General features: G+C 37.2%; 1 protein-coding gene across 2 annotated transcripts in view; it reads right to left on the minus strand.

Annotated features, from left to right (window-relative positions):
• Positions 1 to 18100, minus strand: part of SLC44A5 (solute carrier family 44 member 5) — a gene marked incomplete at its 3' end in the record, with an annotated part of 381161 nt that overhangs the window by 5148 nt on the left and 357913 nt on the right. For both annotated transcript variants that reach the window (XM_079943833.1, XM_079943832.1), the window contains exons 17-21: positions 4856 to 4959; positions 3714 to 3787; positions 3027 to 3097; positions 2806 to 2894; positions 1383 to 1467 (exon numbers count right to left, since the gene is read on the minus strand). In XM_079943833.1, the coding sequence (XP_079799959.1) occupies positions 1383 to 1467; positions 2806 to 2894; positions 3027 to 3097; positions 3714 to 3787; positions 4856 to 4959 (423 nt within the window). The remainder of the gene's footprint in view (positions 1 to 1382; positions 1468 to 2805; positions 2895 to 3026; positions 3098 to 3713; positions 3788 to 4855; positions 4960 to 18100) is intronic.

Genomic DNA, 18100 nt, shown 5'->3' on the forward strand with positions numbered 1-18100 from the left:
CCATGCTCCTTCTTCCACCTCATACCTGAGCTGAAGTTTGTTCATGTGGTATTTTGTAGATGGCTTTTCCTGACAAACCACTGAAGCACTAGGAAAAGATTAAACATTCCAGTTCCATTTATAGCCAGAGGAAGAGCTAACTTGTACACAAAGTTCTCCTGATTAATTTGTCCAGTTATTGAAAATTGATTTGTTAAATGTTCAGAAAAAAAATCAAACCATTTTCTAGAACGTTTTTTCCTTCAATATATCTCCCTAAAGTTAGTAGCTTTAGGGAGATATATATATATATCCTCTCCTGACCCCAGCATGCAGTTGGTGCTGTGAGTTACACTAAAAAATAAACTGTTCATTTTATACAAGTAGATCACTCAGTAATGCCCTGTCATAGAATGTTTTCTCTGCTTCTCTTAAGAGCAATGTGCCAGAGAAATAATCTCTCAGGGGGTATTAGTTGTAGGGCTAACAAGTTCTGTTCTTTCACCTGTGACCCTACGTTATCTAGGTTGAAGGTAAGGACAGATCAAGCTCCTGATGGGCACTAGGTTCTCCAGGGCTTTTAAGATGAGGTGTTGGGGCTTCCCTGGTGGCGCAGTGGTTGAGAGTCTGCCTGCTGTTGCAGGGGACACGGGTTCGTGCCCCAGCCCGGGAAGATCCCACATGCCGCGGAGCGGCTAGACCCGTGAGCCATGGCTGCTGAGCCTGCGTGTCTGGAGCCTGTGCTCCACAACGGCAGAGGCTACAACAGTGAGAGGCCCGTGTACCGCAAAAAAAAAAAGATGAGGTATTAATAGAAAACATATTCATTCTGCATACGTGAGGTGCACATGCCACATAGAAGCACAGTGAAGAAGTCAGTGATGAAAGCTCTATTGAAGTATTTTAACACTATGCGTCAGAGTTGATCTAGCCATTTCCTAAACATGCCTCTCTATGAATCCTATCTATTTGTCATCGTGTTACCCAGTGTGAATTGGCCCTATGTGTCTTTGAAACCATTGCCAGCTTGGCTTTATCAGAAGGTATAAAGGCTGTCCTCAGAGTCCCCAAAGCCCAGCCTCAAAGCCCAGTTATGTCTTCGGTTGTTAATAAAGCACAACAGAAGCCAATCATTATTATAAATTTGAAAACATTAAGAAATTAAAATAATTTCATGCTAACACCATGCCATGATGCCTGACCCTCCAGTGCTTTGCAAACTCCATCTCTGAACCTTTAACGTTTACAAAGCATCTACTAGACAATGTCTCTTTCCAAATAAACTGTTTTGCAGTTTCAGCCAGGTCATAGCAAATCCACAAGCCAGCTAAAAGACTGGGTCTTAACCTTTTCATCTTTTGGTTATCCACCAGAGGGGGAAAACACATATACTGAAAACTTACAGAAGCAGATGAAAATTGTTTCAATACACATTGCATAGACGCTGAAGAATCCATGTGCAATTAGGTAAGATCCAATCATGACTGTCTGTAAATGAGCAGAGAAGAGAATGAAGATGCCATTAACTTGTCCAAAAGAACAATAATGCAGTTTTAAATAAAATCATGATGAGGACGCTTTGAGATACTCTGTGTTGGAAAAGATTTCAATATAGGAATGTACAAAATTCAATGATAAAGTTTTTGAGTGCCTTTGTACTGGGATTTAAACAAAATGTACTAGTTTACCTGCCAATTTTCTTATCACTATCCCCAGTGCCTACCAAAAACATCCCAGATTTAGGATCCTGCACACTGAGGCAGTAAAGCATAGGAGTTAAGAGCATACACTGCCTAGGTTTAATCACAGCTCAGGCACTCACTCGACAAGTCACCTAACATCTCTGGGCTTCCTACATAAGATTGTTGGTGGGGAAAGGGAGAATGTGAGTAATAATGGTATTTATGACACATGGATTGAGTGAGTTAATATACTGTAATAGATCTCGCAGGGCTCCCCCCAGGTCCTCTCCAGATGCCACATCTATCCCCTAGTTGTTGGGAATGTATGTAGGCTGCTGATGACTCAGCTGTTTTGCTCACTAGGAATTACTCTTGCAGGGAACTGCCTCACCCAAGGTTACACCATCATTCAGAGGGCAACCCCTGGCCAGCGGTTGCCTGATGCAGCATACAGAGGCCTAGTCCCTTTGTCAGAATTTCCTGTAATTATGTCTGAGGCTTCAGCTATAATTGCCGCATGGGTCAGCTTCTTCTTTTGCCTGGGCCTATCCTCCTCACTTCCTTTCAAGTGTATCTCAGGAGAGCACTTCATAATAAGCCTTCTGCATGCAATCCTCTGTCTCAGGGGTTGCTTCCAAGGGACCCCAGCTCTAAAGCAGAATGAGGCTTGGCCTCAAAGTAAGACCAATCATGTTAGCTATCATTATTTCTCCTATTCCTTTTTGGTTTTTTATTTTGCCATTTCTCATAAATCAGAGTCAATGTTACCCAGACGCTATAGAATGAATTGTGTCCCCTCAAAATTCATATGTTGAAACCTAATCCCCAAAGTGATGGCATCTGGAGGTGGGGCCTTCAGGAAGTAATGAAGTCACAATGAAGGAGCCCTTGTGAATGTGATTAGTGCACTTATAAGAGAAGACAGGAGAGATGAAATCTCTCTCGACCATGTTAGGATACTGCAAGAAAGTGTCCCTTTGCAAATTAGGAAGAAAGCTCTCACCAGGAACTGAATCTGTGGGCACCTTGATCTCGGACTTCTCAGTCTTCAGAACTGTGCGGAATAAATCCCTGTTGTTTAAGCCACCCAGTCTGTGGTATTTTTGTTGTAGCAGCCCAAACTTACTAAGACATCAGCTCTTACCAGCAAAGGTACCCAGTAGTAATTTAAAGATGTTGGTCCTACGATAATCATTGGGAGTCTTTCTGTGAAGAGTAGAAAGGCCAGGACACCTAGAGTGAAAAGGCAGAACATGTATATTGTGCATTTGCAAAGGAACATAGCTTTTTGTAGTAAAGAAGTTTTTCTAAGCACATGTTAAACTTATTACTACTACTACTACTATTACTAATACTACTACTTACCTATACACCCAGCAACTAGAATCTTCCCCAGGATTAGTACAAAGTCTGTCACTCTATCCATAACTGCAACTCTGAGAATCAGAAAAAAGAAAGTATAATTTTGTGTTTAAATTATATTTGTTATCAGAAATTTATGAGAGTAAATAATTCATGAGTTCATTTTGATGTGTCTTTGCTGAAATTTTATTTGGCCTTTGTTAAATGCAAGAAATGAAGTTAGAACCCAGGCATGATTTTCTGACTTATTTATAATGGAGTAAACAGAAGATGGCATTGTAAGGCTGTCAGGTGCTATTGGTGGTGTCAGCATTTCTCTCTCTAATTCGAGGACTATGGATACCCTGAATCCTGAGGATGGCTGCACTGGTTCTCTGATTTTGTTCACTCAGACTCTGTCAATTTTGGGAGGGGGGAATAGTCAGAAACATGATGATAATGTTCATGTGGGGAATTTCTTGAGCATAGGGGATACTAAAAATGAATAAGTGCCAGTGGGTATAAAGGCATAGGTGGATGATGGGAGCAATAATTCTAAAACATATGAAGAAATTAATGGTGTGAAGGTGAAGATTTAAATCTATTAAAATAAAAGATAAGATTCATGTCTAATAAGACCACCAACATGTGAAGTATGGATGCTAAAGCTTCACCAAATCATCTACTGCCATGCTCAACCTGATTACTTACTTTAAAATATTTCTCATCAGCAGATTGAAAGCATCTCTCGCTGACCTGCAGAAGTTTTTGCCATATATTGCAATCTGAGGAAGACAGTTGATATTATTCTGGAGTCAGTAACGTAATTTAACAAGACCAACAGACAATCCAGTGACAGGAACATGAATTAATTCTGTCACCCACACAGTTATTCTCATTCCTTTTTCCAACAGTTGGGTTCATGGGAGGCTTGGGCAGTGTGTGTCCTCAACTCTGCACAACTCTCAGAGTCATTGACAATAAGGTATGTTTTGGTTGCTAGTTGCCCTTAACTCCATGGGGATTAGACAGCTTCAAACAGGTAGGTCTTTGTCTCAAATCCCAGGACACAGCTTCTGTCTTTGAAGTGTTTTGGCTATGGTTTGTTGCTGAATGGGTTAAATGTTGTAGCGTTCACATTAAAAACTACTCTCAGGAAACCCAGTGCCTTCTAATACACTTGCTTTATTGATTAAAAGGCTCAATACAATATTCTCACTGGAGGTATATTAATGACTCTTTGAATGTCCATAACTATTTGAATCACCCATGCAGACCCTATATCACTGTGATAATATGCAAGTGTTATAAGGTTGTAGCTGCTAAATTTTAGAATAATATTTTTGGATCCCCTATTTAAAAAGAAATCTCTTTAGAAGCCTCCATATTCCCATAGGAAATAAGTAACAAATTCAGCTATGCATTATCAGTTCCCACACATTTCAAAATAAGAATCATAAAAAGAAATAGACCCTTCCTTAAAAATATGTAAATCCCAGAATTAGAAGAATATTTTCTTTTCACAGTGAAACATAGACTAGGTAAGCTTTCCTCCCACTAAACTATGTCAAATACAAACAAAATCATTTTCAATCTAGCACATTTTTATACTTCTAAGGTAAATAGTATTTTCCCTCTCCGAAAAGGTATTGAAGGTAATAATGAACTACAGTTAAGTTACTGTCTCAACTAGGAAAACATAGCCCTGAATGATGCATTGGATTCACAAATTCTTATAACAACATGGTGATAAATTCAACTGCTTGATGCACAAGTGCTTTAGAGATGGAAATGTAGACATGGGGTTTCGGTTTGCAAAGAAGCAGTTTAGTAAATAAAAATAAGCTACTTACCATAACATAGGCATTTCTGTTCAAAAACTTTACTGCTTTTTCTAAACACCAGAAACAGCATCTCAGGCAGCATTTTAGGAATTTAGAAATGTTGTTCTGGGCCTCTATGAGAAGGAGATATTTAAACCTATTAATGATTTGCAAACTCTAGGAATCAAAAAAAATATAGTAAAATTTTAAGTGTGCTTTAAAACTTTTTTAATTGCAGTGAAATATACATAAGATTTACCATTTTAACCATTTTTAAGTGTACAATTCAGTAGCATTTAGTACATTCACGATTTTGTGAAATTACCATCACTATCAATTTCCAGAACTTTTCATCATCTCATATAGAAACTCTGTACCCATTAAACAATAACTCCTCATTCTCCCTTTCTCCCAGTCCCTGGTAACCTCTGTCATACTTCTGTCTGTATGAATTTGCCTCTTCTAGATACCTCATATAAGTAGAATCATACAATATTTGTCCTTTTGTGTCTTGCTTATTTCACTTAGCATTCAATTGTCAAGATTCATTATTACATTTATTTTTAGAGCTGAATAACATTTCATTGTATGTATATGTCACATTTTGCTTATTCTTTTATCTGTTAATGGAAATTTGGGTTGTTTCTACCTTCTGGCTATTGCAAATAATGCTCCTATGAACACTGGTGTGCAAGTATTTGTTTGAGTCCCTGCTTTCAATTATTTTGAGTATTATATGTAGAAGTGGAATTGCTGGCTCATATGGCAATCAAATTTTTGACTTTTAAAGGAATCACCATACTGTTTTCCACAGTGGCAAATCAGTGGTGATTTTGCATTCCCACCAGCAATGCACAGGTGTTCCAATTTATCCTCACCCTACAAAAATTTGTTATTTTTCATTTTTTGATACTAGACATTCTAATGGGTATGAATTGGTACCTCACTATGGTTTTGATTTGCATTTCCCTATTGATTAATATTGAAGATCTCTTCATGTGTTCATTTACCATTTATATATGTTCTTCAGAGCAATGTATATGAAATCCTTTGCAGGAGGGACAAAGATGGTGTCATAGGAGGCTCTTGAACTTCCCTCCTCCCCCAGATGCACTGAATGTACAGCTACACATGGAGCAATTTCCTCTGAGAGAAATCCGGAAACAAGCTGAGTGACTCCTACACATCAGGCAACTATGAAAATCCCACGTTGAAATGGTAGGAAAGGCTGAAACACACTCGCCATAAACTCTACCCCTGGTACAACACCATGCAATCAGGACAATACCCCCAACTCTCAGCTTCTCCCTGAGGAGTGAAGGGTTTGGGCAGCACATCAAGGATTCCAACTTTTAAGGCTCCCACCCAAGAGACAGACCCCTCAAAACACTTAGCTCTGATAGCCAAAGGGGCTTTTTTCTACAAGTTCTACAGGACTATAAAAAACAAAGAAGCAGTTCTTAACGGGCACATATGCTAGCAATCACTATACCCCCAGGCTTAGCAAAGAGGGAGCAGGCAAAAACACCCATTTTCCAGTCTCTTCCTGGGAGGGGATTGACTGTGCACTTTACAACCTTGTGCCTAAAATTCCAGCTTCTGGTTTGCACACTCTTGGAGCTAGCTGTGGTCCTCCATGGACCCAAGGGGAGCAGGTCACCAACATCTCTTTGGAAGGAGCTTATACACCTGTGTGGTGCCCCAGTTTCTGCAGCTGCTGCCCGAGTCATGGTCTCCCCTTTGTGTGGCTCTAATAGGGCTTGCACAAATGAGTCTCACAGGACTGTAGAAAACAAAGAATCCATTTTTAAATGGTAAAGGAATGCCCTACCACCACCACCACGACCATGGCTATACATCCTAGCTCAGTGCAGAGGGTGCAGGCAAAAGCCACCTCCTAGTTTCTCCCTGAAAGGATAATCTACATACTTTCCCAGCTGCTGCCTAAGGGTTTAGCATCTAATCAACTGGCATCTAGGTTCTGACTGTGATCCTCCACTTTGGGACCCTGACAGGTCTAGGTACACCTTCAATTACTAAGAGCCACTAAACTAACTATGGTGGCTAGGACAATCACAAAGATTTGAGAGAACCAGAAGGTTCGGCTGGGCTGATTAATGAAGCTCATCTCCTACATGAGACTATTCTGTCAAGTTGGGAAAGATGGCTGTTTTATCTAATGCACAGAAAGCAATACAGAGAGTCAAGAAAAAAAAAGAGAAGGAGAAACAAGGGAATACTTTCCAAATAAAAAAAAACAAAATATATTTCCAGAAACTGATATTTCTGAAACAGAGATAAGTGATTTAACTAGTAAAGAATTCAAAATAATGGTCATAAAGATGCTCACCATGGTCAAGGAGAAATGCATGAACAAAATGAGAATTCAATTAAGAGATAGAAGATATCCAAAAAAAAAAAAATCAAACAGAATTTATAGAGCTGAAGAATACAATTGAACTGAAAAATTCAATAAGGGGATTCATAGCAGATTAGATCTAGTGAAAGAGGATTGATGGACTCCCTCTTGCGAGAGCACCAGAATCACAACTAACTGCTGAACAAGCATTGACAGGAAGACACTGGTGGAACTCACCAAAAAAGATACCCCACATCCAAAGAAAAAGGAGAAGCCACAGTGAGACGGTAGGAGGGGCACAATCACAATGAAATCAAATCCCATAACTGATGGGTGGGTGACTCACAAACTGGAGAACACTTATACCACAGAAGTCCACCCACTGGAGTGAAGGTTCTGAGCCCCACGTCAGGCTTCCCAACCTGGGGTCTGGCAATGGGAGGAGGAATTCCTAGAGAATCAGACTTTGAAGGCTAGCAGGATTTGACTGCAGGACTTTGACAGGATGGGGGAAACAGAGACTCCACTCTTGGAGGGCACACACAAAGTAGTGTGTGCATCGGGACCCAGGGGAAGGAGCAGTGACCCCATAGGAGACTGAACCAGACCTACCTGCTAGCGCTGGAGGGTCTCCTGCAGAGGTGGAAGGTGACTGTGGCTCACTGTGGGGACAAGGACACTGGCAGCAGAAGTTCTGGGAAGTACCTCTTGGTGTGAGCCCTCGCAGAGTCTGCCATTAGCCCCACCAAAGAGCATGGGTAGGCTCCAGTGTTGGGTCACCTCAGGCCAAACAACCAACGGGGGGAACCCAGCCCCACCCATCAGCAGACAATCGGATTAAAGTTTTACTGAGCTCTGCCCACCAGAGCAACAGCCAGCTCTACCCACCACCAGTCCCTCCCATCAAGAAACTTGCACAAGCATATTAGATAGTCTCATCCACCAGAGGGCAGACAGCAGAAGCAAGAAGAACTACAATCCTGCAGCCTGTGGAACAAAAACCACATCCACAGAAAGATAAGATGAAAAGGCAGAGGACTATGTATCAGATGAAGGAACAAGATAAAACCCCAGAAAAACAACTAAATGAAGTGGAGATAGGCAATCTTCCAGAAAAAGAATTCAGAATAATGAGAGTGAAGATGATCCAGGACACTGGAAAAAGACTGGAGGCAAAGATCGAGAAGATGCAAGAAACGTTTAACAAAGACCTAGAAGAATTAAAGAACAAACAAACAGAGATGAACAATACAATAACTGAAATGAAAACTACACTAGAAGGAATCAATAGCAGAATAACTGAGGCAGAAGAATGGGTAAGTGACCTGGAAGACAGAATGCTGGAATTCACTGCTGCAGAACACAATAAAGAAAAAAGAATGAAACGAAATGAAGACAGCCTAAGAGACCTCTGGGACAACATTAAACGCAACAACATTCGCATTATAGGGGTCCCAGAAAGAGAAGAGAGAAAGGACCCGAGAAAATATTTGAAGAGATGATAGTCAAAAACTTCCCTAACATGGGAAAGGAAATAGCCACCCAAGTCCAGGAAGTGCAGAGAGACCCATACAAGATAAACCCAAGGAGAAACATGCCAAGACACATAGTAATCCAACTGGCAAAAATTAAAGACAAAGAAAAATTATTGAAAGCAGCAAGGGAAAAATGACAAATAACATACAAGGGAACTCCCATAAGGTTAACAGCTTATTTCTAGCAGAAACTCTACAAGCCAGAAGGGAGTGGCATGACATATTTAAAGTGATGAAAGGGAAGAACCTACAACCAAGATTACTCTACCCAGCAAGGATCTCATTCAGATTCGATGGAGAAATCAAAAGCTTTACAGACAAGCAAAAGCTAACAGAATTCAGCACCACCAAACCAGCTCTACAACAAATGCTAAAGGAACTTCTCAAAGTGGGAAACACAAGAAAAGAAAAGGACCTACAAAAACAAACATGAAACAATTAAGAAAATGGTAATAGGAACATACATATCAATAACTACCTTAAAGGTGAATGGATTAAATGCTCCAACCAAAAGACACAGGCTGGCTGAATGGATCCAAATCAAGACCCATATATATGCTGTCTACAAGAGACCCAATTCAGACCTAGGGACACATAAAGACTGAAAATGAGGGGATGGAAAAATATATTCCATGCAAATGGAAATCAAAAGAAAGCTGGAGTAGCAATACTCATATCAGATAAAATGGACTTTAAAATAAAGAATGTTACAAGAGACAAGGAAGGACATAACATAATGATCAAGGGATCAATCCAAGAAGAAGAAATAACAATTATAAATATATATGCACCCAACATAGGAGCACCTCCATACATAAGGCAACTGCTAACAGTTCTAAAAAAGGAAATCGACAGTAACACAATAATAGTGGGGGACTTTAACACTTCACTTACACCAATGGACAGATCATCCAAACAGAAAATTAATAAGGAAACACAAGCTTTAAATGACACAATAGACCAGATAGATTTAAATGATATCTATAGGACATTCCATCCAAAAAAGCAGATTACACTTTCTTCTCAAGTGTGCATGGAACATTCTCCAGGATAGATCACATCTTGGGTCACAAATCAAGCCTCAGTAAATTTAAGAAAATTGAAATCATATCAAGCATCTTTTCTGACCACAATGCTATGAGATAAGAAATCAATTACAGGGAACATAACGTAAAAAACATAAACACATGGAGGCTAAACAATACATCACTAAATAACCAAGAGATCACTGAAGAAATCAAAGAGGAGATCAAAAAATACCTAGAGACAAATGACGATGAAAACACGATGATCCAAAACCTATGGGATGCAGCAAGAGCAGTTGTAAGAGGGAAGTTTATAGCAATACAATCCTACTTCAAGAAACAACAAACATCTCAAGTAAACAATCTAACCTTACACCTAAAGGAAGTAGAGAAAGAAGAACAAACAACACCCAAAGTTAGAAGAAGGAAAGAAATCATCAAGATCAGAGCAGAAATAAATTAAATAGAAACAAAGAAAACAATAGCAAAGATCAATAAAACTAAAAGCTGGTTCTTTGAGAAGATAAACAAAACTGATAAACCATTAGCCAGACTCATCAAGGAAAGGAGGGAAAGGACTCAAATCAATAAAATTAGAAATGAAAAAGGAGAAGTTACAACAGACACTGCAGTAATACAAAGCACCCTAAGAGACTACTACAAGCAACTCTATGCCAATAAAATGGACAACCTGGAAGAAATGGACAAATCCTTAGAAAGGTATAACCTTACAAGACTAAACCAGGAAGAAATACAAAATATGAACAGACCAATCTCAAGTAATGAAATTGAAACTGTGATTAAAGATCTTCCAACAAACAAAAGTCTAGGACCAGATGGCTTCACAGGTGAATTCTATCAAACATTTAGAGACGAGCTAACACCCATCTTTCTCAAACTCTTCCAAAAAACTGCAGAGAAAGGAATACTCCCAAACCCATTCTATGACGCCACCATCACCCTGATACCAAAACCACAAAAAGATAATACAAAAAAAGAAAATTACAGACCAATATCACTGATGAATATAGATGCAAAAATCCTCAACAGAATACTAGCAAACAGAATCCAACAACACATTAAAAGGATCATACACCATGATCAAGTGGGATTTATCCCAGGGAGGCAAGGATTCTTCAGTATATGCAAACCAATCAATGTGATACACCATATTAACAAATTGAAGAAGAAAAACCATATGATCATCTCAATAGATGCAGAAAAAGCTTTTGACAAAATTCAACACCCATTTATGATAAAAACGCTCCAGAAAGTGGGCATAGAGGGAACCTACCTCAACATAATAAAGGCCATATATGACAAATCCACAGCAAACATCATTCTCAATAGTGAAAAACTGAAAGCATTTTCTCTAAGATCAGAAACACGACAAGGATGTCCAATCTCACCACTATTATTCCAACATAGTTTTGGAAGTCCTAGCCATGGCAATCAGAGAAGAAAAAGAAATAAAAGGAATACAAATTGGAAAAGAAGAAGTAAAACTGTCACTGTTTGCAGATGACATGATACTATACATAGAGAATCCTAAAGATGCCACCAGAAAACTACTAGAGTTAATCAATGAATTTGGTAAAGTTGCAGGATACAAAATTAATGCACAGAAATCTCTTGCATTCCTATAAACTAATGATAAAAAATCTGAAAGAGAAATTAAGGAAACACTCCCATTTACCATTGCAACAAAAAGAATAAAATACCTAGGAATAAACCTACCTAGGGAGACAAAAGTCCTGTATGCAGAAAACTATAAAACAATGATGAAAGAAATTAAAGATGATACAAACAGATGGAGAGATATACCATTTTCTTGGATTGAAAGAATCAATATTGTCAAAATGACTCTACTACCCAAAGCAATCTACAGATTCAATGCAATCCCTATCAAATTACCAATGGCATTTTTTACAGAACTAGAACAAAAAATCTTAAAATCTTTATGGAGACACAAAAGATCCCAAATAGCCAAAGCAGTCTTGAGGGAAAAGAACAGAGCTGGAGCAATCAGACTCCCTGACTTCAGACTATACTACAAAGTTACAGTAATCAAGACAATATGGTACTGGCACAAAAACAGAAATATAGATCAATGGAACAGGATAGAAAACCCAGAGATAAACCCCCGCACCTATGGTCAACTAATCTATGACAAAGGAGGCCAGGATATACAATGGAGAAAAGACAGTCTCTTCAATAAGTGGTGCTAGGAAAACTGGACAGCTGCATGTAAAAGAATGAAATTAGAACACTCCCTAACACCATACACAAAAATAAACTCAAAATGGATTAGGGACCTAAATGTAAAACCAGACACTATAAAATTCTTAGAGGAAAACATAGGAAGAACACTCTTTGACATAAATCACAGCAAGATCTTTTTTGATCCACCTCCTAGAGTAACGGAAATATAAACAAAAAAACAAATAGGACCTAAGGAAACTTAAAAAGCTTTTGCACAGCAAAGGAAACTACAAACAAGGTGGAAAGACAATCCTCAGAATGGGAGAAAGTATTTGCAAACGAATCAATGGACAAAGGATTAATCTCCAAAATATATAAAGAGCTCATGCATCTCAATATTAAAAAAACAAACCACCCAATCCAAAAATGGGCAGAAGACCTAAATAGACATTTCTCCAAAGAAGACATACAGCTGGCCAGGAAGCACATGAAAAGCTGCTCAACATCACTAATTATTAGAGAAATGCAAATCAAAACTACAGTGGGGTATCACCTCACACCAGTGAGAATGGGCATCATCTGAAAATCTACAAAAACAAATGCTGGAGAGGGTGTGGAGAAAAGGGAACCCTCTTGCACTGTTGGTGGGAATGTAAATTGACACAGCCACTATGGAGAACAGTATGGAGGTTCCTTAAAAAACTAAAAACAGAATTACCATATGACCCAGCAATCCCACTACTGGGCATATACCCAGAGAAAACCATAATTCAAAAAGACACATGCATCCCAATGTTCATTGCAGCACTATTTACAATAGCCAGGACATGGAAGCAATCTAAATGCCCATCGACAGATGAATGGATAAAGAAGATGTGGTATATGTATACAATGGAATATTACTCAGCCATAAAAAGATACGAAATTGGGTCATTTCTAGAGACATGGATGGATATAGACTGTCATACAGAGTGAAGTAAGTCAGAAAGAGAAAAACAAATATCGTATGTTAATGCATGTATGTGGAACCTAGAAAAATGGTACAGATGAACCAGTTTGCAGGGCAGAAATTAAGACAGATGTAAAGAACAAACGTATGGACACTACGTGAGGAAAGTGGTGGGGGGGCGGGTAGTGGTGTGATGAATTGGGAGATTGGGATTGACATATATACACTAATATGTATAAAATGGATAACTAATAAGATCCTGCTGTATAAAAAAATAAATAAAAGAAAATTCAAAAAGAAAGAAAGAAAGGATTGATGAATTCAAAGACAAGGCAGTGGGATTCATCCAATTAGAGGAAGAAAAATTAAAAAGAATGTACTTTTTACATGTTACAGAGGTCCCAGGAGAAGAAAGAGAAAGGGGCTGAAAATATATTCAAAGAAATAATGATTGAAAACTTCCCTAACCTGGAAAATCAAAGAGACATCCAGATCCAGAAAGCTCAAAGAATATCAATGTAAAGAGATCCATACTGACTCACATAAAATTAATTTTCAAAAGTTAAAAGGTGGGTAAATGCAGCAGGAGAAAAGCAACTTCTTATATACAAGGGAATCCCCATAATACTATAAGCATATTTTTCAGCAGAAAATTTGCATGCCAGAATGAGGTAGAATGATATGTTAAAAGTGTTGAAAGAAAAATCTGCTGACCAAGAAACTCTATCTATGTGGCAAAGTTGTCCTTCAGAATTGAAGGAGAGGTAAAAGTTTTCTAGACAAACAGAAGCTAAAAGTTTATCACCAGTAGAGCAGCCTTACAAGAAATGTTAAAGGGATATCTTTAAGCTGAAACAAAAGGATGCTTATTAGTAACATAAAAATATATGAAAGTATAAAACTCACAGTAAAGGTAAATATATACTTAAATTCAAAATACTCTAAAATTGTAATGGTGGTAGGTAAATAACTTAGAACTATAGTATAAAGGTTAAAGACAAAGTATTAAAAAGAACTATAATTACATAACTTGTTAATGGATACACAATATAAAAAGATGTAAACTGTGATATCAAAAACATTGTAGTGGGCTTCCCTGGTGGCGCAGTGGTTGAGAGTCCACCTGCCGATGCAGGGGACACAGGTTCGTGCCCCGGTCCGGGAAGATCCTGCATGCTGCAGAGCGGCTAGGCCTGTGAGCCATGGCTGCTGAGCCTGCACGTCCGGAGGCTGTGCTCCACAACGGGAGAGGCCACAACAGTGAGAGGCCCGCGTACCGCAAAAAAAAAACCACATTGTAGTATAAAATGTGTGTGTGAGTATAAAACATAGAGCTTTTGTATGCATTTGTAGTTAAGTTGTTATCAGCTTAAAACACATTGTTATAAGTATAAAATATTTTATGTAAGCCTCATGATAACCACAAAGCAAAAACCATAGTAGATACAAGAAAGGAATCAAAACATACCACTACAGAAAATCATCAAATCACAAAGGAAGAGAGGAAGAGAGAAACAAAAACTATAAAACAGCCAGAAAATAGTTAACAAGATAGAAACAGTAAGTCCATAGCTATCAATAATTACAATTAATTGTAAATGGACTAAATTCTCCAATCAAAAGATATAGAGGGACTGAAAGAAATTTTTAAAAAAAGACTCAAATATATGCTACCTATAAGAGTCTCACTTCACCTTTAAAGACATACTTAGACTGAAAGTAAAGGATTAGAAAAAGATTTTGCAGGCAAATGGAAACCAAAAGAAATCAGGTGTACCTATGCTTATATTAGTCAAAATAGACTTTAAGCCAAAAGCTGAAACAATACACAAAGGTCATTATACAATGAAAAAAGTGTCTATTTATCAAGGGGATATAAAAATTATAAATATTTATGCACCCAATATTGGAGCACCTAAATATATAAAGCAAATATAAACAGATATGAAGGAAGAAATAAATAGCAATATAATAATAGTAGGGAATTTCAAAATTTCACTTTCAACAATGGATAGATCATCCAGACAGAAAAGCACTGGACTTAACTACACATTAGGCTAGAAGGACTTAACAGACATTTACAGTATATTCCATCCAACCACAGCAGAGTACACATTCTTCTCAAGTACACATGGGACATTCTCCAGGATAGATCATATGTTAGGTCACAAAACAAGTTTAATAAATGTAAGAAGTGTGAAATAATGTCAAGCATCTTTTCCAAACACAGTGGTATGAAACTAGATATCAATTAGAAGAAGAAAACTGGAAAATTCAACATCTGGAGATTAAACAACATGCTACTGAACAACCAACAGGTCAAAGTATAAATCAAAAGGGAAATCAAAGAGTACCTTGAGACTAAAGAAAATGCAAACACAACATACCAAAATGTATGGAATGTAGCAAAGCAGTCCTAAGAGGGAAGTCCATAGCAATAAACATCTAAGTTAAGAAGAAAGAAAGATCTCAAACAACCTAACTTTTCACCTCAAGGAATTAGAAAGAAAAAAAAAAAAAAAAGAAGAAACTATGTACAAAGATAATAGAAGGATGGAAATAGTAAAGATCAGAGTGGAAATAAATGAAATAGAGACTTAAAAATAGGAAAGGTAAGTGAAACTACCAGCTGTTTTTTTTGAAACATAAAATTGACAAACCTTTCACTAGACTAACTGAGAGAAAAGGAGAGAAGACTTAAATTCAGAAATGAAAGAGGGGACATTACAACTGATACCACACAAATACGAAGGATCATAAGAGATGCTAGGAACAATCTTACACCAACAAATGGGACTACCTAGAAGAAATGGATGAATTCCTAGAAACATAGAACCTACCAAACTGAATCATGAAGAAATAGAAAATCTGAACAGATCAATTACTAGTAAAGATTTTGAATCAGTAATCAAAAACCTCCCAACGAAGAAAAGTCCAGGATCAAATGGCTTCACTTGTGAAATTGTACCAAACATTTGAAGAATAATTAATACAAATTCTTCTCAAACTCTTTCAAATAATAGAAATGGAGAGAACATTTCCAAACACATTTTATGAGGCCAGCATGACCCTGATACCAAAGCCAGACAAGGCCACTGCAAGAAAAGAAAATTACAGGCCAATATCCTTGATGAACATAAATGCAAAAATCCTCAGCAAAATATTAGCAAATTGAATTCAATACTAGATTAAAAGAATCATATACCAAGATGAAGTAGGATTTATTCCAGGGATGCAAGTATGATTTAAGATATGCAAATCAATAAATGTGATGCTCCACATTAACAAAATGAAGGAGGAAATCATGATTATCTCAATAGATGCAGAAAAATTACTTGACAAAATTCAACCTCCTTTAGTAATAAAAACTCTCAATAAACTGGTTACAGAAGGCCTCAATGTAATCAAGACCATATGTGACAAGCCCACAGCTAACATCATACTCATTGGTGAAAAGCCAAAAGCTTTTCCTCTAAGATTAGGAACAACACAAGGATGCCTACTCTTGCCACTTTTTTCTTTTCTCTTTCTTTTCTTTTCTTTTTTTTTTTTTTTGCCACTTTTTTTCAATTTGGTACCTAGAAGTCCTAGCCAGAGCAATTAGACAAGTAAAAGAAATAAAAGGTATCCAAATCAGAAAGCAAGAAGTAAGACTGTCTCTATTTGCAGATCACATGATATTATATATAGAAAACCCTATAGTGTCCACCAAAAAAATATTTAAGCTAATACACGAAATCAGTAAAGTTTCAGGAAATAAAATCAATATACAAAAATCAGTTGCCTTTCTATACACCAACAACTAACTATTGGAAAGAGAAATCAAGAGTAAAATTTCATTTACAATTGCATGAAAACAATAAAATACCTAGGAATAAATTTAAATGAGGAGGAGAATTATTGGGTTGACCAAGAGTTTGTTCTGGTTTTGCCATGTCATGGAAAAACTGAAATGAACTTTTTCGCCAACCCAATATTTGTGCATTGGAAACTGTGAGCTGTAGACAAAAGAAATTGAAGAAACAAATAAGTGGCAAATATTCCATGTTCATGAATTGGAAGAATTAATATTGTTAAAATGTTTGTACTACCCAAAGTGATCTACAAATTTCATGCAATCCCTATCAAAATTTCAATGCCATTTTTCACAGAAAAAAAAAAAAAAAATCCTAAAATTTGCATGAAACCACAAAAGGGCCAAATAACCAAAGCAATCAAGAAAGAATAACAAAGCTAAAGGCATTACACTTCCTGATTTCAAACTCAATCACAAAGCTATAGTAATAAAACAGTATGGTATCAGTATGAAAATAGACACATAGATGAATGGAAGAGAATAGAGAGCCCAGAAATAACCCATGCAATATGGTTAATTAATTCTTGACAACGGAGTCAAGAATATATAATGGGGAAAGGATATTCTCTTTAATAAATGGTGCTGGGAAAACTAGACATCTACATGCAAAAGAGTGAAATTGGACCTTTATCTTACACCATACACAATAATCAACTCAAAATGGATTAAAGACTTGAAAGTAAAACCTGAAACCTAGAAGATTTTATAGTTGTAAGCTCCTTGACATTGGTCTTGGCAATTATTTTTTGGATTTCACACCAAAAGCAAAGGCAACAAAAGCAAAAATAAACAAGTGAGACTACATCAAACTAAAAAGCTTCTGCACAGCAAAGGAAACCATCAACAAATGAAAAAGCGACCTACTGAATGGGAGAAAATATTTGCAAACCACATATGTAATAAGGAGTTAATATCCAAAATATACAAGGAATTTATAGAACTCAACAGCAAAAAACACACAAATAACCCAATAAAAAATGGGCAAAGAACCTGAATAGACATTGTTTCAAAGAAGACATAAAAATGGCCAATAGGTGCATGAAAAGTGCTCAACATTGTTATCAGAGATATGCAAATCGAAACCTCAGTGAGATATCACCTCATACCTGTTAGGATATCTCTTATCAAAAAGACAAGAGATAACAAGTGTTGGTAAGGATGAAGAGAAAAGGGAACCCTTGTACACTGTTGGTAGGAATGTGAATTGATTACTCCATTGTGGAAAACAGTACGGAAATTAAAACAGTACTCAAGAAATTAAAAATAGAACTACTATATGATCCAGTGATTCTAATTCTGTATATATAATTGGAGGAAACAAAATCACTATCTTGAAGAGATATTTGTAC

This window comes from Stenella coeruleoalba (genome assembly GCF_951394435.1).
Source record: "Stenella coeruleoalba genome assembly, chromosome: 1".
Classification (NCBI taxonomy): Eukaryota; Metazoa; Chordata; class Mammalia; order Artiodactyla; family Delphinidae; genus Stenella; species Stenella coeruleoalba.